Source organism: Trypanosoma conorhini (assembly GCF_003719485.1).
Source record: "Trypanosoma conorhini strain 025E chromosome Unknown Tco_14.4_contig_00007, whole genome shotgun sequence".
Lineage (NCBI taxonomy): Eukaryota > Euglenozoa > Kinetoplastea > Trypanosomatida > Trypanosomatidae > Trypanosoma > Trypanosoma conorhini.
Window position 1 is genome coordinate 1 of NW_021704093.1, and position 21,198 is coordinate 21,198.

Consider the following 21,198-nt stretch of genomic DNA (forward strand, 5'->3'; position numbering starts at 1 on the left):
GAGGGCACACCTGTTTTCCCTTCTCTTTCCTTCCTCGTGTGTGAGTGCGTGTGCGTGGGAGCGTAGAAGTCAGAATTTTTTTTTAAAAAAAAGCGAATATACGTATATATATGTATATATACGACACGAGGAAAATGGCGGTGGTGTTGGCAAAGCATGCAGACTTTTTCTCTTTCTTTCCTTCTCTGTCCCTTTACGCCGCCACGCCTTTCCCGCCCTGTTGCCGCCAGCTGGACAGGCCCCCGCCGACAGGCGTTGCGGAGGGGCAGTGAGGGGGCAGAAGAGGGAGGCGGCGTGTTGTCACGAGCGTCTTTGTGTGTGTGTGTGTGTTTGTGGAAGTTACACCCCATACATTATGTTTTCCTTTTTTTTGTTTTCTTTTTTCTGTATTGCTGGTTGACGCATTTTTGCCGTCTTCTCTCAGTTTCCCTGAGCGTCTGTGTTAGATGTCAACCGGCAGAGCCGCGGCGGGGGGCGTGGGGCGCACCATCAAGCAGAAGGTGCAGTCCAACCGCGACGCCCCGTACAACACGCGCCTCTTCAACACGCTCTGGACGTACCGCACCGGACAACTCACGACAAGCAACGTGCGGCGGCTGAAGGAGACCGGCATTCCCATGGGCACCGGCTCCGGCCCTGGCGGCGGCGGCGGCAAGGAGGAGGAGGCGGGGGATGCGCCCGTCAAAAGTGACCTGCAGCCCCACGCCATGCACAAGTTCACCGGGGACGAGAACTGGTCCCTCGTCGTGGCGGTGCCAAAGAACTCGGAGCACTTTCACAACGTCCTCGAGTGCTCGCGGGGGAGTCTCATGGTGGGGCACACCGACCCCCAGTTGTTTCACTGGTTTAAGCAGCTCGGCACGCTGCCGCCGCGGGCAATTCTCTCCGGCCCGCTGGAGCTGCTCGCCGGCGACATGCAGCAGGAGGCGTGGGAGACCACCTTTTCGCGACACCCGGTGATCCACAGCATCGCGCAGGACATGTGGAACCGCAAGCACAGCAAGACGGAGGAGGAGGTCGTCGCCATTGAGCGCCGGGAGCGCGAGGAGGACGAGAAGCGCATGCGACGCATGAGCAGCAGCGACTGGCGTGCCAAGTTCAAGGAGCGCGAGCGCAACCCCACCGCCGAGGAGGACGAGGAGCGGCCCATTTACGTCATCAAGCCGGAGACCTTCGCCCTGCTGCGGCTGCGGCCGGACGTGAAGCTGTGGATGAACGTCGTCTCACAGACGCAGCGGGTGTGGGAGCCCGCCATCCCCGACCCCGACCCGCTCTGCCGGTGCGCGCCACGCTTCCTCCGCATGCTGAACCTGGCGCGGCAAAAGCTAGTGCCGTCACTCAACATGAACTTTGCGCTGAAGCTGACGAACGCGTTTGTCTTTGAGATTGACCACAAGGGGCTGTGGGCGATGGGAACGCAGGAGAACCTCGACAGGGGCGCCGCCTCCGACGTGGCGGCGCGGGAGGAGTGGACGGAGCTGCGGCTGGAGTTTGGGAAGGGCCAGCTGATCCAGACGGAGCAGGAGATGGAGTGGTGGGTGCGGGGGCTGACGAAGCTCGGGGCGCCGGAGATGTCGCAGTCGAACAGCAGCGTGGAGGATGCCGGGATGAACCCGGAGGACTACGACTACCGCCACATTTGAGGCGCTGTTGCGGTTGGGGGAGGGGGGTAGGACTTGTATGGGGGAGGAGAAGGAGCCGCAGCGCGAGAGCGAGAGCGAGAGGGATGGGGATTGCGTGTGTGTGTGTGTGTGTGGTGGGTGGCTCTGTCTGTATTGTAGGTCTTTTGTGTCCTCTGTGGAGGAGGAGCGGGAGACGACAAAAGAAGCGCCGTGTTGACTGAATTGCGGCTGTTTCCCCACGCAACGGCCCACAGAAGGCAAAGAAGCGGTGCGGAGGCACGCACGACCTCGCAACTGTGCAGTGACAAAGAAGAAAAACAAAAAGAAGGCTGGAGTGGAGGGAAGGGCAGGGCTGCGCGGAGGCCGTCATCGTTTCCGAACCCAATTGATTTTCCTTCCTTCCTTTCACACGCCCAGAGACATAATACACGTGCACACGCATAGTACGGCTACAAGTGGGGAGAGAACGAAAAAAAAAGAAAAAGAAATCAAGCAGCAAAATAACAATAATAGTAATAGTGGCACATGTCGCGGCGGCGCCAGCGTGGGCGCGTGGTTACGGCCCTCGCTGGTGTAGTCCTGCTGCTGCTGCTGCTGGCGGTGGCGGTGTGCAACAGCAGCGCCGTCGCGCGGGGCCCCGGCAGGGGCGCGGAGGAGGCGGGCGCGGCGGGCCCCGAGGTAGCGGGGGCGGTTCAAATCTTCCTACGCGTCCCTTCTCCCGTCTTTGCCCCGCGACTGGTAGGCGAGCGGCTGCTGCGCGAGTACGAGCGGCAGCAGCGGCGGCGCCGGCGGGGTGAGGAGCTGCAGGGCAGCGACAACACGAACCCCGTCGGCGCGGAGGAGGTTGCGCGGGCGCGGCGGAATGTGGTGTCGATGCTGCCTGCGGACGACGGCGCCCGCCCCGACACCTTCCCGCTGCGCGCCCTCACCGCCGACTACCTGCGGGAGGTGGGGGAGCTGCTGCTGGCGCACCTCGGCAACTTCATTGCGGCCGCCACGCACGACACCGCCCCCGTCGTTGTGGACTACGGCTGCCGCATCGGAGTCGCACTCGCGCGGCGCCACCCGCGCAGCACGGTGCTTTGCGTCTACCACCCCGACGACGCGGCGCGCGGCTTCCCGCTGGAAGCAGCCCCACCCCTGCCCAACCTCATCCGCGTGGTCGCGCGCGACGGGTTTTTGGGCGGCTTTGCGCCATTTTTCACCTCCTGCAACTTTGTTAGTGTGTCGACGATTGCCTTGCCGCTCGCACCGCTCCTGCAGGCCGGGGAGACGGGCGACGGGCTCGTGCAGCTTGTCGCGCACGCCCTGCACAACAGCGGTGCCGTCCTGGCAGCTCTCCCGCAGCTGAGCTGCGACGCGCTGCGGCGGCAGTGGCTGCGTTGTGTCCCCCGTCCCGTGCAGCTGAACGCAGACGCCCTGCGCGAGCTGCAGGTGAACGCCGTGGTGGACTGCGACGTCGTGGCGGAGTTTGTCGTGCGGCGCCCGCAGCCTCGTCGTGGTCTCAGGGGCGTGAGTGCTGGCCCCGACAACGACGCAGGCGGCCGTGCCCGGCTACGGCTGTTTCGGCTCACCGTGAGACGCTCGTCGCGTGTCTGCCGCAAGACGTGGGATGCCCCGCTTGTGCAGTGGGGGCGCGCGGTGGTCTGCGCCTACAACAACAGTCAGGTGGGCTACCGCGTGGTCCAACTGGCGCGCTCCAACGCCACGCGGACGGCGGACCGCGTGATTCATCCCCTGCAGTACATTCCCTCAGTGAGCGTTGACAGCCTGCTCGGGATGGGCATCTCCCACTACGAGCGCCTGCGGCTGCTGGGCGGCATGATCGCCACGCCGCGCTACAGCGATCCCCTGCCACACAACTGGATGGTGGGCAACGAGCACGGCAACGCGAGCGGTGGAAGCGTGTTTCGCATCGACAAGGTCGACCGGCGGTTTGATGCCATGGTGGCGGAGGAGCGCAATTATTGGGGCCGTGCCACCCGCGGCTACTTGCATCTCCTTGCCTACCACCTCTGTCTCCCGCTTAGCGGCAGCGGCACACCCGCCGTGTTTGGCGCCCTGGACACCGCCAGCCGTCAGGCGTGTCGCGCCTGCGTCGAGACCTGCTCCTACCTGCCGAAGGGCACGACGCCGTGCTCAGCGTGCCGCCTCTGCGGCGCAGCGGTGGTGAACTACGCGGCGGGGAACACCACGTTGGATGGACACCCGCGTCACATGCACCGTCCCGCACAGGTGGAGCGGCCGTGCGCGCGCAGCTACAGGAGCTACCACGACGCCCAGGCCGTCTGGGAGAAGTGGCGCCGCGAGGATAACCGCCACGCTATCGAACTCTGAATAAGACGGGCGTTGTATTATGATTCGCTCTGTTGTTTGCTCCTACAACACGCGTCATATTTGCCTGCATTAGTTTTCTTGCTATTAGTTGTTATTGTTTTTGTTTTTTTTGTTTTTGTTTTTTTTTCTTGCTTTTGCTGCTGTCCCCTCTTTTCCTCATGTCTGTGTGCCTATCGTACGGTTCTGAGTGTTGCGTGTAATTTGTTTGTTGTTGTTTTTTTTGTTTGTTTGTTTTTGCCTCTCACACGACTCCGCGGCCGCAAAGTTATTTGACGGAAGTAGCAGATACACACGTAGACACCCATCTAATGGCGCAGCAGGTTCGGCCGCCAGGGCCCGGCCTTTGGTACCCGCCGCCCCAGCCCCAGCAAACACAGCTCCAGCAAACACCACCGCCAACTCCGCGGCAGCAGCCGCCGCCGCCGCCTTCGCCGCAGCAGCTGCCTCAACCACGGATGTCGCTGGGGCCGCAGTGGCAGGCGATGAATGGCGCGCCGCCTTCCGTGGGGATGCAGTCATCGTACCCGCCTCCGTACATGCCGTCCCAAGCAATGTTGCTCCAGGTCAGCAGCAGCAGCAGCAGCAGCAGCAGCAGCCTCCCATGTTTCCACAGCCGCAGCTCGGTCCACCGTCGGCGTGGGGGATGCCGCCGTACATGCAGGGGTACAATCAGCAGGGTTGCTGTGAGGAAATGGGTTGTGGCACTCCCGGCCAGCCTGGACTCTGCGGTGGCTGCGGAGCCACGGGTGGCGGCTGTTTCTGCAACGCCGGCCCAATAGATCCGTACTGCTGTGGACCACCGACGACGCCGGGATGCATGGATTGCCTCACCTCCCGTTGTGACTACACCTATTGTGTGATGGTTTTATTTACCATCTTGAGCATTGTGGCCTTCATCGTGGTGGTGGCCTTGGGGGTAGGTAAGGACCTGTTCAAGGAGTTTGGCGCCACCGACACCGTTGAACTGCAGAGCTCCATAGAGGACCTTATTGTTGCGAATTCCAGCTGCACCTTCAGGCGCCTGCTCGGTGTCTCTGGTCGTGTCTGCTTGAATAATAATCTCAACGCAAACACGCTTGCCGTCCAGCTCGGCGCGTGGAACATGCAGTGCTACACCCTGTACTTCCTCGCCATGCTGTTCTCCATCTTTGCGTTTGTTTACGCCAACATCGTGGATTGCCAGCGCCGCAAGCTTGAGCGCGAGGCCAACCTTGCCCTCAACCCTCAGCCGCCGCCGCAGCAGCAGCAGCAGCAGGGGCAGGAGCAGGAGCCGCCGCAACGGAAGCGCGGCCGCAAGCGCGAAAGTAAGAACGAAGGCAAGCATGAATTGGACAATTCTGCCCGTGAATTGGAGGAGGGCGCAGCTGCGCAGGAACCGAAGGATCAGCAGCAGCAGCAGCAGCAGCAGCAACAACAGCAACAACAACAACAACAACAACAACAAGTCCAGCAGCAGCGGCAGCAGTTTGCAATACCATCTGCTGTGCCCCCCAGCGAAGGGCCCATTCAGTTATACGGCACGCCCTTCTACGAATTCATGCGCATTGCGTGGTTTGTGATGGGTGTGGCTGTCTTCTTTTGGGTGTGCAATCTCTTGTACTCCTACTGGGACTTTTATTCCTATTACCGTCACTCTACAAAGGGAAAACTGCGAGATTTTCTGGTCGAATACAATACCCGTTTTACCGCCTCTGTCATTTGCGTCACGGTATACCTCGCCTGGCCCCTCGTAAACATATTTGTCGAGTTGGTCTTGTGGGTCGTCTTCTTTGTGCCGTGGCTGCTTATCCGCACCTTGTGCAAGCCCGGCATTGGGAACCTGCGCCCCGCGCTTCCCCTCGATGAGATGCCCGGTTGCATTCGTTGCGACATGTTTTTTATGGACTTCAACGACGTGAAACGCGCCGGCTTCTCGGAGCCGGCGTGGCGCCTCATGACAGGCAGCACCGCGCCTCTCATTGACCTCTGCGAGTGCCCCAACGTCGACCGCGACCCCACGATGTCGGCGTGGCACCAGTACCAGTACGAGTGGTACATGCGGATGCAGAACGCGTACCCAATCGGCGTCATGCCGCGAGTGAGCCAACAGCTCCCGCAGCCTGGCGCGGCGGCGGTGGAGCTGGAGGTGCGGGAGGGCGGCGCAAGGCGCCACAGACACCGCAGCAGCAGCAGCAGCTCGCGCCGCCGCCAACGCCAGCACCGCCGCCGCCGTCACGCGAGCGACGTAAGTGGGGCGATGGTCGCCGAAGCCGCCGGCCCCGCGACTGACCTCGCGGCAGGGGCGCCGGCGGAGGAGGCTGGCGGCGTCGGCACGCCGCGGCGGCGGCACCACAGCGGCGGCCACCACCGCCCTAGGTCGCGCGAGCACCGCAGCCGATCCGACGCGCGCGACGAGGACGGCGGGGAAACCAACGGCGGCGTGGAGGGGGGCCGCGGCAGACGCCACAGTAGACGAAGCAGCAGCCGCCACCGCCACCGCCACCGCCGCAGCGAAGGCAACCAAACAGCCAACGCCGCCGGTGCAACCCCGGGGCAGAACAGCCGCAGCCCAAGGGCGGACCTGGACCGCATGCTTGACGAGCTCTAGTCGCGCCGCCCGGCAACCGCAAAAGCAGCGTAGAGTGGTGATACACACACGCAAAAAAAAACCTTGAAGAGAGACAGAGAGAGGGAAAGAGGTGTAGGTGGTGAAACTCAACCACACACACGCACACATGCACGTGGGCATAGATGGACAGCAAAACAAAACAAAAGAAAAGGATTAGAAATAAAAGGATTAAAAAGCGCCAAGTACTCATTCTCGGATCCCCCTTCTGTCGGCACACATGCGCGCTTGCAATAACGTCGGGCCCGACGCAAACGGGGCACCCCCCCCCCCGCCGTATGCGTATGCGCGCATGAGTGTGTGTGTGTGTGTAGGTGGATGGACGCTGACGTAGCTGTGAAGTTACTGCGAGTGAGTGTGTTTTTTTTTGCTTTTTTTGTGTGGTTGTGTTCTGTTGTGGAAATGCGGCGTCTTTGGGCGTGCGCAGTACGTACTTTTTGTTTTGTTTTGTTGTTGTTGTTCCAACGCGATTGTTCCGCCCCTCCCTCGCCTCTTCCTCAGCGTGTGTTGCGGTGCAGCGGCGCACGTGCAGGCACGCGGGGTAGACGGACGAGCGGAAATGGGGGGAGCGGGGAGCGGGGAGGAGGGGGCGAACGCGGACGCTGGAGGCCCCAGGGAGAGGCGCAGAGTGTGCCGCACAGAGAGAGAGGGAGCAAACACACGCAAGCGAACACCCCCCCCCCCCCGAATACGACGACAATGAGGCACACGCGAAGTTCGCTGCGAAGCAGCGGGGGATGCGAAACGGCGACGAAGCAAGACAGTCCGGCGGCCAGCGCGGAGGGGGTGGTGTGTGGGGTGGGGAGGTGGGGGAGACGATTTGGGAGGAAAACGAAAAAAAAAGGAAAAGAAGTGTTGTCAGTACCCACAAAACGGCGGGAAGTGTGGCGAAGGCGATAAAAGTGCAAAAAAAAAGAAAACAACAACAACATCAAGTGCGAGTGTCTTGGGAAGAGAAGACACCAGAGTAGGGTGCAAAGGAAAAAGGAAAAGAGCAAAAGCAAAAGAAAAGGAAGGCAAAAGGACATAGCAAGGCGACAAGGAGGAACGAGGCAAGGATGATTTTTGCTTGGTAGACATGCGGGAGTGCGGCTAAGGTGCTCTTCCAGCGAGGAAAGGGGAGGGATGTCGGGTGCTTATGCTTCCGCTGGTTCCCTCTCTCTCTCTCTCTCTCTGTGAGTTCCCGCCTTTTTGTCACGCCTCACTGCCGTTCACAACTCTCCATTCTCGTTTGTTTGTTTGTTTGTTTGTTTTTTCCGCCGCTCTCTTCTGGCGGGGCCCGGCGTCAATGCTTCGCCGCGTCCGCCCGCGTGTAAGAAGTTTGGCTAATGTGCGTTTGTGTGTGCGTGTGCCTGGCCCACGTATAAGCAGAAGCAGACACGCTTGCGTGCGCCTCGCTTTTTCCCTCCCTTGTCCACCTTCTTTTTTTTTTTCTGTCGGTGGGCGTAGTGACTACTTTCTTCTGCACTGTGCTTTAAAACTCTGCTTGTTTGTTTGTTGTTGTTGTTTTTTCCTTCCTGGTCTTTCCAGACTTTATGCTTACTTTTTTTTTTGCTGCTTCGTCGTCGTAGGGCGCTTTGCGCGTTGCTTTTGGCCTCGTCGCTGCTGCTGTTTTTTGTTTGTTTGTTTGTTTTTTCCCTCCCTGTTCCTGCGCGTGCTTCTCGTTCACTCTTGTTTTTTCTTTTTTTCTTCCCCCGTCTTCCGCCTCGCGCTGCCTTCGTCGCCTCCCCCCCAACCACGCGGCCGCCGCCACTTTCTTCTCGTTTCCTCCACTTCTTCGTTAGTTCTTCTTCTTCGTCGCTTGTCGCGTTTCGCCGCGGGTTGCGGCGCTGCTCGCACGTGAGTCCCGGACACGCGCGGCCGCGACGATGGCGAGCGCGACGGGGGATGGCCACGGCGCGGGTGCGCCGGCGCCGCGCCTCTTTGACGGCCCCACCGGTGACGTCAACATGGCCTTCCCGCACAAAGTGCGGCAGCTGCTCTCGGCGCGGGATGCCGGGGGCGCGGCGCCCCCTGCGGCGGTGCGGGCCTCGCCGCTCTACGGCGCCGTCGTGCGCTTCGCAGAGGCGGGGCACGAGGGACATCGCCCGCCGCCGCCGCCGCAGCAGCAGCAGCAGCGGCCCGACGGCGACGCGGCGGCGCGGAAAGCGGGGGCTCCGTCCGTGGGCGCTGCGCCGGTAGTGCCTCCGTCCCTCGCCCGCCGCGGTGTTGGGCCGCGGGATCCGCTGCTGCAGCGCAAACTGCGACGGCAGCAGCAGCTGCAACCACCGGCCTCCGTCGCCCCCGCAAATCCGTCGTCGCTGCCGTTGGTCACGGGGGAGGCGGTGGCGGGCGAGCACGAGCCACAGCTGGCACATCCGCGGCAGGCGTCGCACTGGAGTCAACGTCCGCTGCAGGAAATGACGCCGGCGGGGTGGGACGTGTTTCGCGCGCAGGTGGGGATCGCTGTGGAGGTGGTGTCCCGCCGTCCAGCCGGCCAGCAGCAACCCGAGCAGCAGAGGCGACCTCTGCGGTACACCGCCGACGCACTTTCTCCGGTGCGCTGCTGGGAGGAGGCCCGGCTGCCGCTTGCGCTTGGAACGCTTGTCGCTCGCCGCTACGTGCTTCCGACGCCGATTCAGGCGCAGTGTGTCCCGCTTCTCATGGCGGCAGCGGCGACCCCAAGCGGAAGGGTTGACGTGCTTGGCGTGGCCGAGACCGGCAGCGGCAAGACTGCGGCCTACCTTGTCCCGCTCTTGGCGGACGTCCTGCGCCGCACCCCACGGCTGCTTGGCAATGAGAGCCTCATCTCACACGGCCCGCTGGCGCTCGTGATGGTGCCCACACGCGAGCTTGCCGAGCAGGTGACGCGGGAGGCGCTGGACCTTGTGCACGGCGTCCCTGCCACAGAGTTGCGGCGACTGCTACAGGAGGAGTACAAGGACGCCGGCGGCGAGAGCGCGGCCGCGGGGCACAACACGCTGGACGAGATTCGCGTGGTGAAGGTGGTGGGCGGGGAGGCGGTGGAGGCGCAGTACGATGAGCTGGCGAGGGGCGCCCACGTGGTGGTTGGCACGCTGGGGCAGCTGGAGGCGCTGCTGCAGCAGCGGCTGCTCGCCCTGGGCAACACGCGCCTCGTCGTCATGGATGAGGCCGACCGCATGATTGAGGAGCACCAGAGGGACACGCTTGTCGCCGTGCTCGAGCGGTGTCCGCTGCCGCGGCAGACGGTGATGTTCACCGCCACACTGAGCGCAGCCTGCGAGGAGGTGGCGCTGAAGTATTTTTCGCCGGACGGCTTCGTCGTGGTGCGGGTGCCAAACCGCTGCGCAACCATCACGCAGGTGTTTGAGATGCTGCCTAGCGACGCGGGCGGGGCGCCGGCGGAGGCGACGACGATCCCCGGCGTGGGCGAAGACGGGCACGGGACGTCACGCCAAACTTCCCATCCACCGCCGCCGCTGGAGCGCCGCCGCCATCCGCTGCTGCACCCCATGAAGTTTGCCCGGCTCGTGGCGTACGTGGCGTACGCGGCCCCCCCGGTGGTGGTCTTCGCAAACGAGCGCCGCACCTGCGACGCCCTGTGCGAGGAGCTGCGTGCGGAGGCGGACCACCTCGCCGCGCTGGAGGAGAACTTCTCGCTGGAGGCGCTCGTTGGGGCGGCGCCGCCCGCCCTGCAGGGGACCTCCCACGACGGCGGCCAACCGCCGCGGCGGCGGCCCGCGCCGAACCTCGGCAACCTGCGCTCCACGGCGCTGGTGCACTCGGAGCAGTCGCAGCCGGAGCGGCGCCGCCTCGTCGACCTCTTCCGCCGGGGCGAGCGCCGCGTGCTCGTCACCACCGACCTCCTCGCCCGCGGCCTGGACGTGCCGAACGTGACGCTAGTGATTAACTACGACATGCCACGCGTCGATCCCGCCGCGGCCGCGGCCAGTGCGGGGGAGGAGGCGGTGCAGAAGTACATCCACCGCATCGGCAGAACCGGCCGCGCGGGGGCGAGCGGGGTGGCGGTCGCTCTCTTGTGCCTTTCCTCTGCGCTGATCCAGCGCGCCCAGCAGCACGTGCTGCGCGGCGACGACGCGGCGGCACAGCAGCCGCTTGGCCTGGCAGGCGTCTCCGCAAGGAGCAGGGCGCAGGAACTCGACAGACGCGAGCTGACAGGCACGAAGAATGGCAACGACGTGGACGCAAACCTGCTCGCCCTGGGCGCCGCGGACGACGCGGACGATAACGAGGGGGCTGAAGAGAATGCGGAGGAGCCGCCGCGAACGCGTCGGCGGACGGAGCCGCCGCAGCGGGACGGCGCCGCGGGCGGCGCCCCCCCGCCGTCGTTTCCGCAGGACGAGCCGCTGCTGCAGCCGCTCTGGGCGTTTCTTGTGGGCTGCGCCGAGGCGAACGGCGCCGGCGGTGGGCGTGGCGCGGAGATGATTCGCCAGCAGCGGTGCCGCCTTGTGCAGGTGCCGCCCGCCCTCGTGGCGCTCATGGAGGCCTTCACGCGGGGCTCCCCGTACGGCGCCATCACGGCGTAGCAGGAACTCCGCTCGCTCTCTCGCTTGCGCGGCATATGCCTGTGTGCCTGTGCGGGGAGGGAGGGCAGGCGGCTCTGACGATGCACGCCCCGCCCGTCGCAGAAGAGAAGCGGAGAAACAGCGCAGAGGGAAAAAGAAATTGACGCGCGAAGGAGTTACAACAAAAAAACAACAACAACAACAACAAACCACACAAACGCGAACCCAATGATTAAAAGCAGAAGAGGGTTCTCTTCCCTCTCTACACTTGCATGCGACCTCGGAGGAGCTTGCGCCTGTTTGCTGCCCGTTCGGTTGCTGTTGGTGTTAGCATTATTATTCTTCTTGCTTCGGGCAGGGAGCACGGCGCGTGCGCCGCTTCGCCTCGCCGCCCTTCTTCCGCTTTGTCCGTCTCTATCCCGCTCGTTCCATCTTCACGCACGCCCGCACACGCATGTCAAGAACGGCGGCAGGAACAACAGTATTTTATTATTAGTATTATTTTGGTCTCCTTTGTTGGCAAGCGACAGCGTTCGCCGTGTTTCAGGCGCCCAGACCCCCCAGCATCGCAGCCGTCATGCAGCGCCTCGACAACTTCGAGGAGCGCGTGGATGCGCTGCTGCGCCGCATTGCCAAAGGTGCCGAGCGCCGGGACGAGCTCGTGGAGGAGGTCTCGCAGGCCGTGGCCGACACTGCAAGCCTCTCGGCGTGCGTGGAGGAGGTACGGGCGGTGTCGCGGCGCATGCTGCTCTCCTTCGTGGACACGAGCGCCAGCCTGGCGCGCACCATCGGCGTGAGTGCCTCGCTGGCAGAGCGGAGCTCGCGACGGGTGAAGCAGTTGGACGCGCTGCTGCGCCGGGTGCGGGAGGCGCAGGTGGTGGCGGACTCCCTGCAGGAGATGCGTCGCACGGTGGCCGGGGTGACTGACACGATCGACGCCGGCGAGCTGGAGCGCACCGTGGAGCTCATCTGCAAGTACGAGGCGGCGAGCGCGAACCTCGGCGGCCGCGCCCCCTCCGCCCTGCTGCAGCACGACGAAGACGAGGAGGAGGGCGCGGACGCGGACGCGGGCGCGGAGAACGGCAGCGTCGGCGAGCCGGAGCAGGGCGGAGGAGGCAGGGGTGACGCAAACGTTTGGCAGGCGGCGGGGGCGGAGGCAGAGGCGGCGGATGGCGCGGAAACCGTGCCGCATCCTCCGCGCTCCGCTGCGGCCCAATCGACGGGGAGCGCAGACGCCGGCGGCCGTCGTCGTCAGCGACATCCCTGTCGTCGTCGTCGTCGTGAGGCGGCGGGCATCATTGCCTCGGCGCGCGAGGCGGCGCGGGAGAAGCTGCTAGAGAAGCTCCGTACCGCCTCGCGCGCGAACGACAAACTGACCATCATGCACGCCACGCGGCTGCTGACGCGGCTGGGCTTCCGCGAGGAGGGCTGCGGGCTCTACTGCGCGTGGCTCTGCGAGCACACCATCGCCGCGCTCAAGAAGATGGTGGAGCGGGAGCTGCGCAAGATGGACGACCCGACCGAGGCCGGCATGAGCCACCTTGGGCTGGTGTCCACCGTCCTCGACGTTGTCGTGGCCGCCTTCGAGAACGAGGAGGAGTTCATGCGGGAGACGTTTGGCGACGCCGGGCTGCTGCGGCTGCTGACGGAGCTGCACAGCAAGTCCACCAGCCAGTGTGTGCCGGTGCTGAAGGACTTCCTGAAGAAGCGGCAGGAGGTGCTGAGCTCCGTCACAGCCGCCGGTGACATGCACGCAAACAGCACCGGTGCGAGCCGCCTTCCCAGCGGCCCCCCCGCAAGCTCCGCGGCGCCGCTCCCCGTCGACCCGCGACGCACGGATCAAATATTGGAGGAGATGTCCCACCTCGTGTCGTGCTGCCACTTGTACTGGGCCTTTGCCCAGTCGAAGCAGCGAGAGTACACGCACGGGACGGCGGGGGACGCTGAGCGGCAACCCGAGCCACAGGGAGCTGCGACGGACTCCGTGGACGCCTTGTGGTCCTCGCGCGACAACCCGCTCATGAACACGGTGCAGGAGATACTGGGTGTTTTTGTCCCGCTGCAGAAGTTGTACTTTGACGCGGCCTTTGAGCAGGCCCTTCGGCTGCAGATGGACGCGCTACACGTCGCGGCACGAGAGGCGACACTGCCGGGCCGCGGCAGAAGAGCTGAGGCGCACGGCAGTCCGTCGTCCCCAAAGAAGGCAGCCACGTTTATGAGTGGGCTTGCGGCGCTGTACACCTCCACTGCGGCGGGCGGCGGTGGTGGTGGTGGAGCCGCTGCTGCTGCTGCCGCTGGCGACGAGGCGGAGGAAAAAATGACGGACGCCGCCACGGACCACGTCGCGATCACGCTGCCCGACGACGTGTTCTTCTTTCTTCGCATCGCCCTGCACCGCGCGGTGAACACGAAGTCGACGCAAATTATCTCCGCCGTCTTTATCGCCTGCATCGAGCTGGTGCAGTCCAAGCTGGTGCCTGTGCTGCAGCTGAACACCGCGCTGCCGCCGCCGGCGCAGCTGCAGCAGTTGCGGCAGCGGCGCCCCGACCTCACGCTGCCGTCGCGGCTGCTGCGCTGGACCGCCGCCGCCCACCGCACCACGACGTACGCTCAGAGGCTTGCGGAGGAACTGCGGCAGTTGGCGCGCGCCAACTTCTCCGTGAAGGACCTTCTGCGCTTCACAGAGCAGGCGGAGGACATGGACGTGCTCGCGCGCGAGCTCGCGGAGGCCGTGTCGCGGTGGGTCACGCAGTACGCAGAGGTTTGTTACCAGGCCCACCTCGCCTCGCACCTCGAGCGCTTCTCTGCCCTCTCCTACAACCTCACGGAGGAGGTGTTTTACCACTACGAGCTGAGCGATCCGTGGGTGCAGGCCTGCGTCGCCGCGGCGGATGCGGCGCTGTGCCCCTTCGACGCGGCCCTCGACACACACTGCTTTGACATGCTCCTCCTCGCCCTGGTGCGGCGCGTGGTGCGGACGATGTGGCAGGCGCTGCTGCAGAAGTCGTTCAGCGGGTACGGGGCACTGCAGGTGGACCGCGACGTGCGCACGCTACGCGCCTTTTTCCTCGGGCGCGCCCACGAGCTGCAGCTGCGGGAGCCGTTTCTGCCCCTCACCGGCGCCACCTCGCTGCTGCTGCTCGACAGCCCGAGGGACGCGGAGCAGGACGTCTGCGAGGGACTCACCGCGGAGGAAAAGCGGCGCGTGCTGGGCTGTCGGGTGGAGTTCAAGCGTGCCGAGATCGACCGACTGCGGCTGTGAGAATACGCTGCAAAGAGGGAAGAAGCGGGGAAGTGGCTCGGCAAAAAAAAGGGAGGCCCGCCGTAGCGCCCATCGTGCAGAGGCACAAGTAGAGGGATACTGTGCATGGTGCCGTGCGTGCACCTCCTCCTCCTCCTACTCGTTGACTCCCCACTTTTTATTCGTGCAGCCGCTGCTGCTGTTTGCTTTTCCTTCTTTCGCATCGGGCGCACTTGCCACACACACACACACACACACAAATATATAGAAAGAGAACGGGTAGCGCGTGAGCGGGCGCGAGAGAGACAGCCAAACACACACGAGGAGGCAGGCACGCGGTGTAAGGGAAACCCAAGTGGGAGTTTCACCGGCGGACTGTGGGCGTCAGTTACCATCATCAGTTTCCTGCGCTTCGTCGCGGGGGTTCGTTGCGACACACGCCGTTGCGTTGGCGTCGCCGCCGTCAGCGATGTCGTACCATCATAGCAGCGGCGGCAACTACAACAACTACTACTACGGCGGCAGCCGCGGTGGTGGTGGTGCGGGGATGCGGCGGCAGCGCTCCCCAAGCCCGGAGGCGCCTCCCCACTACAGCGGGGGCCACGGCCAGTCCCAGTACTACCGTCCACAACCGCAGCAGCGCCGTAACTCGCCGCCTCGCCGACCGCCGTTTCGCCGCCGCCGTGAGGAAATGCCGTACACCATCCCGGACATTGCCCCCCGCCTTCACGTGCCGCATGATTTGCCGGTGGATGTCACGGCCTTTTTAGACCTCATCGCCTTTTACGTGGTGCAGGGTGGACCCACGGCGGAGGAGGAGATCATGAAACGCGAGGAAAACAACCCTCACTTTGCCTTTATCCATGCCCCATGGCGGGACCCCATGCAGTTGTACTACCGCTGGCGCCTCTACTCTCTCCTGCAGGGCGACACGCTGCTGCGATGGAGGACAGAGCCGTACCAAATTGAGCGCGGCAATGAGGCGTATGTGTGGGTGCCGCCGCCGGCGATCCCCAGTGGTCCGGAGTGCCTGCTTGACGCCTTTAAAGCCCCCCCGTCCTCCTCACTTAAGGCGGGCAGGGGTGAGGAGGGCGACAGAAAGGCGGACGCGGCGACGCCCCCGCAACCGGTTCCCACCGCGTCTTGGCTGTCGCGAATGTCGGTGTCAGAGGGGGCCTTCTTTGTCACGCTCGACAAGGCGGCCGTCGCGGAGTGGCAGGCGCTGCTGCGCATGGAGCAGCACGTCACGGAGGTAGCGAGCGCCGCTGGGCTGCCGCTGGAGGAGCGGCTCAAGGCCTTGACGGCGGTCGTGCTGGACGGCGAGCGCATCGCGCAGCGCATGGTGTTCGCGGTGGAGCATCAAAAGGCCGCGCTGCACCTGCTGAGCCTCCTCCTCGACGAGGTGGTGCGGCTGGCATACGCGTCGGCCGGGCCCCACGACGACGACTGTGTGGATCGGGCTGGCTGCGGCGAGGCGGCCCTGCATGCGGCGGCGCGGTGCTGCATGTGCCTCTCGTACCTCTTCACTCTAAACGACATTGGCAGGAACGGGGCTGCGGCGGCGCTGACCGACGAGGAGGTGGCGGACATCGCCCCATCGTACCAGGAGCGTGGCGGCGGCGCCACCGCCCCGCCCATTGCGGCCAGCCGCCATAATAATAACAATAGTACTAATAGTGGCGGCGGCGGCACTGCCGGTCGACCTTTTCCCACGAGCGCCGAGGTGCCGCATGCTGCAGTGCCGGGCGGAGCGTCGACGCAGCCGGCGTCGCCCCCTGTGCGTCTGTTGAACCGCGCGCTTGAGAAAATCATGCCGACGCTCATTGAGGCCACCCTCTTCGTGGCACTCTGCACGGTGCAGCAGTACGGCTCACTGCAGGTGGACAACGCACGCGAGACGCCGCGGAGTTCGGCGAAGCCGCCCGGTGCGGAAGAGTTTGAGGGCATCCTGCCGCTCGACGTTGACCAGGCGGCGTACGTGCACGTGCAGGCCAAATTGTCCGCGGCGGCACCCCCGGCGCACAACACGACCGCGGCGGTGCATGTGAAGAAGGAAGACCGCGACGCTGTCTGCATGATCGCCATGCTGCTCGTTTCTTGGCTGAAGCAGTTGTGCTCCGCGTGGGCAGACGCGGACGTCATTGGCAGTCGCTGCTGGAGCACACTCCTGACAAGGTACGTCTACCTTCTTTCCCAGCCCATTGAGACAACGTGAACGCACCGCCGCGTCGACCGCACTGTGGGCGTAAAAGTGAAGGCAATGGAAGCTCTCTACCTCTCCACCTCTCTCTCTCTCTCTCTTCTGCGAGAGAGGTAGAGAGAAGTTTTGTTTCTGTGGTCGTTGTTGTTTTCTGGCGACGGCAAAAGGAAGGGGGCTTTTTGGCACGCACACTCCGGCGTCCACCTGTTCCTGAGAGACAGGCTCAAACGAGCCGAACACACACACGCATGAACGCATGCTTGGCACCTCAATATGCAGATGCAAGTAATACATATGTATGTATGTGTATTGCTTTCGTGTATGCAAGCACCCTCTCCCTCTCGCTCTCACTCTGTGTGTGCGTGTGTGTGAATTAGAAGCCGATGGACGCCGGCGCAGCCTCCGTGGTTAGGCCTCGCGTCCGCCTGAGCGAGCGCGTCGCTGGGGTGCTGTGGGCGGGGCGTCCGCCGTCGCGGGGCTGCTCGAGCATCAATCGTCTCGCCCCAAACGCGAGCACGGCACCGCCGCGTGCCCCGCCCCATTTCCCGCGAAGCCGCCCCGAGAGAAGTCGCACCTCCGCCCGCCGCTCAGCCGCCGCGGCGATGGTGCTGGCCCCGCCCATCGACGATTTACTCGTCGGGACGCACGACGCCGCGGCGGTTCAGGCCGAGCGGAAATCGCTGCAGGCGCCGTGTGGGGAGGCCCCACGACGCCCGTGGGGGGCGCAGTTGTCGTCATGGCCTGAACCGCAACCGGAGGGAACTTGCAGCAGGTCGCCCAGTCGTACGCCGCCCGTGAGCTCGCGGGGGTTTTCCTCCAGCGATTTCCCCGCTACAGGCGAACCGACGTTGCCGGCGGAAGCCTCCACGAGGCGAGTTGTGGCGGCGACAGCCGCAGCCGCGGGAAAGAGAGGGAGCTTTCCGACGCAGCATGAGAACGAGGGCGTCGCCCCACGCGTGCTGGCGAGGGAAGCGAGGCCGCCCGCTCCGTTGCAGCAGGAAGAACCGCCAGCACGGCAGGGGTCGCGTCAGCCACGGATGCCGATGACATGGGCGGACACTCCGAGCCCCTCGAGACCTCTGTTTGTTGGCTTGACGCCTTCCACGGACGCGGCGGGAGACGTGCTGCCGACGTGGAGGCCCGCCCCGCGCCCGGCGCCGCTGTTGCCGCCCCCGCCGGAGCGAAGTGACATCGTCACGCTGCTGGTGGTGGTGAAGGCTGCATCGGGCGCAGCTAGCAGGGACGGTGATGACTACCACAGCGACGGCACCGCGAGTGACACGGGGACGGATCCAAGGCTTGCGTTTGGGCCGCTTGTTGTGCGTGTCGTTCTGCCGCGATTGCTGCTTGAGAAGGCGTGTGTCGTTGACCTCAAGACGGCGCTGGAGCGTGAGGTGGGCGTGGCAGGCGCACGGCAAACGTTGAGGGCCGACGGTGTGGTGCTGCTCGATGCGTTGCCGCTCTCCTTCTTGGACCCCGCGACAATTCTCTTCATGGAGCCGGAGGCGCCCGCCGAAGCGTGGGCGGGGCAAATTAACCTGCAGGAGAGTAGTCGGCGGCAGCTGCTGCCGCAGCGGGAGCGCGCTCCTGTACCGCAGCCGCGCGTGGCGTCGGCGTCGTCCTTGTCGGCGCGTGACTGTGCCGCGGCGCTGGAGCGGCTAGAGAAGTGCATGCAGGGCTCGTCAACGCCGCCACGCCTGACAACCCCCGCAGCGGCGTGGAGAAGTTCCCAAGAGAAAACAAGTGCCGTTGGCGGCGGCGGCGGCGGCGGCGGAAGCAGCAGCAGCTGCGCCCATGCGGTCTCGCGCGGGAGTTCGCAACCGGGTGACGACTGCATTGAGGCCACTGTTTATTTGGGCAGCGGCGGCGGCGGTGAGGAGGAGGAGGAGGAGGAGGAGAGTGCCGGTGCCACGCAGGACCGGAGGAGGCGCAGGGCGGAGGACGGCGCCATCGGCCCTCCGGCAGACACCGTAGCGGCATGCGGCGGCCCATTCTTCGGCGCGGAGGAGGCGGACGCCCTTGAGCGGCCGGCGCTGGGCCAGCGGGCGCTGCTGGAGGACGCCACGGCGCGAGCGCAGCAGGAGCAGATGGAGCTGCCGGTGTGGCTCAGTCGCAGATCGGGGGGCGGCAGCGACAGTCCCCCATGTGCGACTGTGGGAGAATGAAAGGAGGCCGAGGGGAAAAAAAAAGAAGGAATAAAACTCGCAGAGCAAGAGGGGGGTGAAGAGCGAAGGCACCGCGTGGAAGGCACGCCGCAGGAGATGTTGGTTGCGCCGTCGCCGTTCACATTCCCACCCGGCTGCTGCCCCGATGCCGCGTCCCGCCTGCCCTCTTCCTTTCTTTGTCTCTCTCTCTATCCCCCCTTCTCTCTATCCTCCCCGCTGTGGCGGCGCGCAGCGCGTCCGCTCCAGACGCGGTCAGCGAGGCGCCGTCACGCCCGACGTTGACGGGGCCTTTGCTTTGGGTCGTGTAAACCCAAATGGACGCGTAGCCTCTCGCCCACACTGGCAGTGGCATGCGTCGTGGTATTTGGAGGAGTAGCACATGTCGTGAATAACGCTGATTGTTGTTGTTGTTGTTTTTTTTTGTATTGTTTGTTTGTGGTTATTGTTGCTGCATGTGGCCTCCGCGAGTTGAATGTGTCGTGTGGGGCGGCAGGCAACCAACGCGGCGGCGGCGGTGGTGGTGGCGGCGGCAGCAGCCGCAGCAACGGAAGCGCGCCAATTTCATTTCTGCGTGTGAAGTAGCGAACTTGGGCGGATTGTCTGCGGGTGTGTGTGTGTGTGTGGCGCCCTTTGCCACCTCTTTTCCTCCGTACACCTGTCCGGTTACCGCGCTCTACTGAGTTCCTCCCTTTCCCCTTTTCTACGCCTTCGTTGAGCCCACGCGCGCGTGTCCTACCCGCGCCGACGAATTTTGTGCATCGTCCTCGCCAATACCCCCGGCCGCCACCAGCGAAGGACCGCGACGTCGGGCAGAAGCGCACGCACGCACGGACAGAGGGAGCTCCACGCAAATATCCGTGCCGCCGCAGCGCCTGGCGCGCGTTACCCACAATCACGCGTGCAGGGTGGTGGCAGGGTCGCAGGAACGGCGAGGCATGACCGGCGACAGCGGCGGTAGGGCCCTTCCGTTGGACGCCGCCGCTGGGGCGCGGAGGGACGGCGCGAGCGACTTCATCGCCGTCGACGTGTGCGACGCTGCCCCGTTAGGCGCTGAGGCGCAGCCCGCGGAGGGTGCGTGGGGCGGCGGCGGCGGCGGCCTCCGGGAAAAGGACGCCGCACTTCTCGAGATGACGGCGGGGACGGCCCCGCGGCGGCTCAAGCTGCTTGCCGCGCTGCTCTACGCCGCGATGTCGGTCGGCATCATGATGCTCACCAAGACCATCCTCACCGAGTTTGACTTCCACTGCTTTATGTTTGTGGGCTTTCTGCAGTACGCGGCCACGACGGTGGTCTCTTTGCTGCGCCGCCGCCAGGGCGCCGTGAGCTTCCCGCTGAAGGGCCTCGTGCGGATCATCCTCGTGGACCTTTTTCCGCTGCCGGTGGTGTTCGTGTTCAACACCCTCAGCGGGCTCGGGGCGACGCAGGCGCTGAACATGCCGCTCTTTGTGCTGCTGCGCCGCCTCTCGATTGCGCTGACGCTCCTCGGCGAGGCCGTCCTGCTGCGCTACCGGCACGACTGGGAGACCCGCGCCGCCGTGGCGCTCATGATCGCCGGCGCCGTCATCGCCACAAGCCTCGATGTGAGGGCCCCGCTGCGGGGGATATTGTTCGTGCTCGCGAACGACGCCTGCACGGCGCTCAACGGGGTCCTCACCCGCAGGAAGATGGACGAGGGCCGGTTTAGCTCGGCGGGGATCATGTTCTACACCAACGCCTTCGCCGCCTGCTTCGCCGGCGTGCTGCTGCTCTGCGACGTGCGCCGCGAGCGCACCGCGCTGCGGCGCTTCGACGGCTGGACCCCCGCCCTTCTCGCGGCCCTCGCCCTCAACGCGGTCTCCGGCTACGGCATCAGCTACGCGACGTACCTCTGCATGAGGCTCAACTCCCCCCTCACGGTGTCGATGATCGGGGCCGGCAAAAACGTCGTCACGTCGTACGTCGGCATGATATTCAGCGACTACGCCTTCACCGTGCCGTCCTTCGTGGGGGTGAACGTCTCGGTGCTCGGCTGCATCGTCTACAGCCACCGCGAGTTTGTGCGCATCCTGCGCCGCGAGGAGGGCGACCCCGCGCCCCCGCAGCAGCAGCAGCAGCAGCAGCAGCGCCCAGCGAAGGAGGAGGAGGAGGCGTGAGGCGTACAGAGTGAGAAGGGCGTAGTGACGAAAACGAAGGAAAAGAAAAAGAGCGGAGAAGGGGGATAAAAAAAAAAGAAGAGTTAAATGCACGCACACGCACGCACGGGAGAGAAGAGCAGCAGGTGTAAGTGCGTACGTGCGGAGGAGGTGTGATCAGTGTGCAGCACGCATCCACCCGCACGTACGCAAAAAGTGTTTGGCGTCTTCTTCTTTTGTTTTGTTTATTTGCATATATATGCGTCGGTGGGCATAAAGTGCCTGGCTGCGGCAGAACAGAAACAACACCGATGACATGTAACCGCGCATGTCGACTGCAGATAGAGCAGAGTGAAACGAAGGCGGAGTAAAATGAGTAGCGCGTTGGCGACCGATGCGGTTGCGCCAGCGGGAGGCCATGTCTGTGCGT

The 21,198-nt window shown here is 64.4% G+C and overlaps 9 protein-coding genes across 9 annotated transcripts, besides 24 other annotated features; all 9 read left to right on the top strand.

Annotated features, from left to right (window-relative positions):
• Positions 1-96: 96 nt before the first annotated feature.
• Positions 97-121: a microsatellite.
• A 192-nt stretch (positions 122-313) lies between these two features.
• Positions 314-335: a microsatellite.
• Positions 336-446: 111 nt separating this feature from the next.
• Positions 447-1,643, top strand: Tco025E_00326 (uncharacterized protein; the record flags this gene model as incomplete). The annotated part of the gene is made up of 1 exon (XM_029367269.1): positions 447-1,643. The coding sequence occupies one exon, from the start codon at positions 447-449 to the stop codon at positions 1,641-1,643; it is 1,197 nt and encodes a 398-aa protein (XP_029232602.1).
• A 91-nt stretch (positions 1,644-1,734) lies between these two features.
• Positions 1,735-1,792: a microsatellite.
• A 355-nt stretch (positions 1,793-2,147) lies between these two features.
• Positions 2,148-3,959, top strand: Tco025E_00327 (uncharacterized protein; the record flags this gene model as incomplete). Its single annotated transcript, XM_029367270.1, has 1 exon — positions 2,148-3,959. One exon carries the CDS (start codon positions 2,148-2,150, stop codon positions 3,957-3,959), a length of 1,812 nt encoding a protein of 603 aa, XP_029232603.1.
• An 88-nt stretch (positions 3,960-4,047) lies between these two features.
• Positions 4,048-4,096: a microsatellite.
• A 63-nt stretch (positions 4,097-4,159) lies between these two features.
• Positions 4,160-4,195: a microsatellite.
• A 72-nt stretch (positions 4,196-4,267) lies between these two features.
• Tco025E_00328 (uncharacterized protein) lies at positions 4,268-4,738 on the top strand (the record flags this gene model as incomplete). The annotated part of the gene is made up of 1 exon (XM_029367271.1): positions 4,268-4,738. One exon carries the CDS (start codon positions 4,268-4,270, stop codon positions 4,736-4,738), a length of 471 nt encoding a protein of 156 aa, XP_029232604.1.
• Positions 4,739-4,776: 38 nt separating this feature from the next.
• Positions 4,777-6,546, top strand: Tco025E_00329 (uncharacterized protein; the record flags this gene model as incomplete). The annotated part of the gene is made up of 1 exon (XM_029367272.1): positions 4,777-6,546. One exon carries the CDS (start codon positions 4,777-4,779, stop codon positions 6,544-6,546), a length of 1,770 nt encoding a protein of 589 aa, XP_029232605.1.
• Positions 6,547-6,613: 67 nt separating this feature from the next.
• Positions 6,614-6,637: a microsatellite.
• Positions 6,638-6,698: 61 nt separating this feature from the next.
• Positions 6,699-6,733: a sequence feature (A-rich).
• A 124-nt stretch (positions 6,734-6,857) lies between these two features.
• Positions 6,858-6,876: a microsatellite.
• A 122-nt stretch (positions 6,877-6,998) lies between these two features.
• Positions 6,999-7,025: a microsatellite.
• A 75-nt stretch (positions 7,026-7,100) lies between these two features.
• Positions 7,101-7,156: a sequence feature (G-rich).
• Positions 7,157-7,540: 384 nt separating this feature from the next.
• Positions 7,541-7,608: a sequence feature (A-rich).
• A 108-nt stretch (positions 7,609-7,716) lies between these two features.
• Positions 7,717-7,739: a microsatellite.
• A 54-nt stretch (positions 7,740-7,793) lies between these two features.
• Positions 7,794-7,820: a microsatellite.
• Positions 7,821-8,047: 227 nt separating this feature from the next.
• Positions 8,048-8,076: a microsatellite.
• Positions 8,077-8,173: 97 nt separating this feature from the next.
• Positions 8,174-8,200: a microsatellite.
• A 118-nt stretch (positions 8,201-8,318) lies between these two features.
• Positions 8,319-8,363: a microsatellite.
• Positions 8,364-8,432: 69 nt separating this feature from the next.
• Tco025E_00330 (putative ATP-dependent RNA helicase) lies at positions 8,433-11,072 on the top strand (the record flags this gene model as incomplete). The annotated part of the gene is made up of 1 exon (XM_029367273.1): positions 8,433-11,072. One exon carries the CDS (start codon positions 8,433-8,435, stop codon positions 11,070-11,072), a length of 2,640 nt encoding a protein of 879 aa, XP_029232606.1.
• A 157-nt stretch (positions 11,073-11,229) lies between these two features.
• Positions 11,230-11,268: a microsatellite.
• Positions 11,269-11,628: 360 nt separating this feature from the next.
• Tco025E_00331 (uncharacterized protein) lies at positions 11,629-14,313 on the top strand (the record flags this gene model as incomplete). The annotated part of the gene is made up of 1 exon (XM_029367274.1): positions 11,629-14,313. The coding sequence occupies one exon, from the start codon at positions 11,629-11,631 to the stop codon at positions 14,311-14,313; it is 2,685 nt and encodes an 894-aa protein (XP_029232607.1).
• A 122-nt stretch (positions 14,314-14,435) lies between these two features.
• Positions 14,436-14,454: a microsatellite.
• A 75-nt stretch (positions 14,455-14,529) lies between these two features.
• Positions 14,530-14,551: a microsatellite.
• A 210-nt stretch (positions 14,552-14,761) lies between these two features.
• Positions 14,762-16,507, top strand: Tco025E_00332 (putative RNA-binding protein; the record flags this gene model as incomplete). The annotated part of the gene is made up of 1 exon (XM_029367275.1): positions 14,762-16,507. One exon carries the CDS (start codon positions 14,762-14,764, stop codon positions 16,505-16,507), a length of 1,746 nt encoding a protein of 581 aa, XP_029232608.1.
• Positions 16,508-16,559: 52 nt separating this feature from the next.
• Positions 16,560-16,596: a microsatellite.
• Positions 16,597-16,875: 279 nt separating this feature from the next.
• Tco025E_00333 (uncharacterized protein) lies at positions 16,876-18,657 on the top strand (the record flags this gene model as incomplete). Its single annotated transcript, XM_029367276.1, has 1 exon — positions 16,876-18,657. The coding sequence occupies one exon, from the start codon at positions 16,876-16,878 to the stop codon at positions 18,655-18,657; it is 1,782 nt and encodes a 593-aa protein (XP_029232609.1).
• Positions 18,658-18,821: 164 nt separating this feature from the next.
• Positions 18,822-18,869: a microsatellite.
• A 186-nt stretch (positions 18,870-19,055) lies between these two features.
• Positions 19,056-19,108: a microsatellite.
• Positions 19,109-19,159: 51 nt separating this feature from the next.
• Positions 19,160-19,200: a microsatellite.
• Positions 19,201-19,254: 54 nt separating this feature from the next.
• Positions 19,255-19,280: a microsatellite.
• A 312-nt stretch (positions 19,281-19,592) lies between these two features.
• Tco025E_00334 (UDP-glucuronic acid/UDP-N-acetylgalactosamine transporter) lies at positions 19,593-20,789 on the top strand (the record flags this gene model as incomplete). Its single annotated transcript, XM_029367277.1, has 1 exon — positions 19,593-20,789. One exon carries the CDS (start codon positions 19,593-19,595, stop codon positions 20,787-20,789), a length of 1,197 nt encoding a protein of 398 aa, XP_029232610.1.
• Between the last annotated feature and the right edge of the window lie 409 nt (positions 20,790-21,198).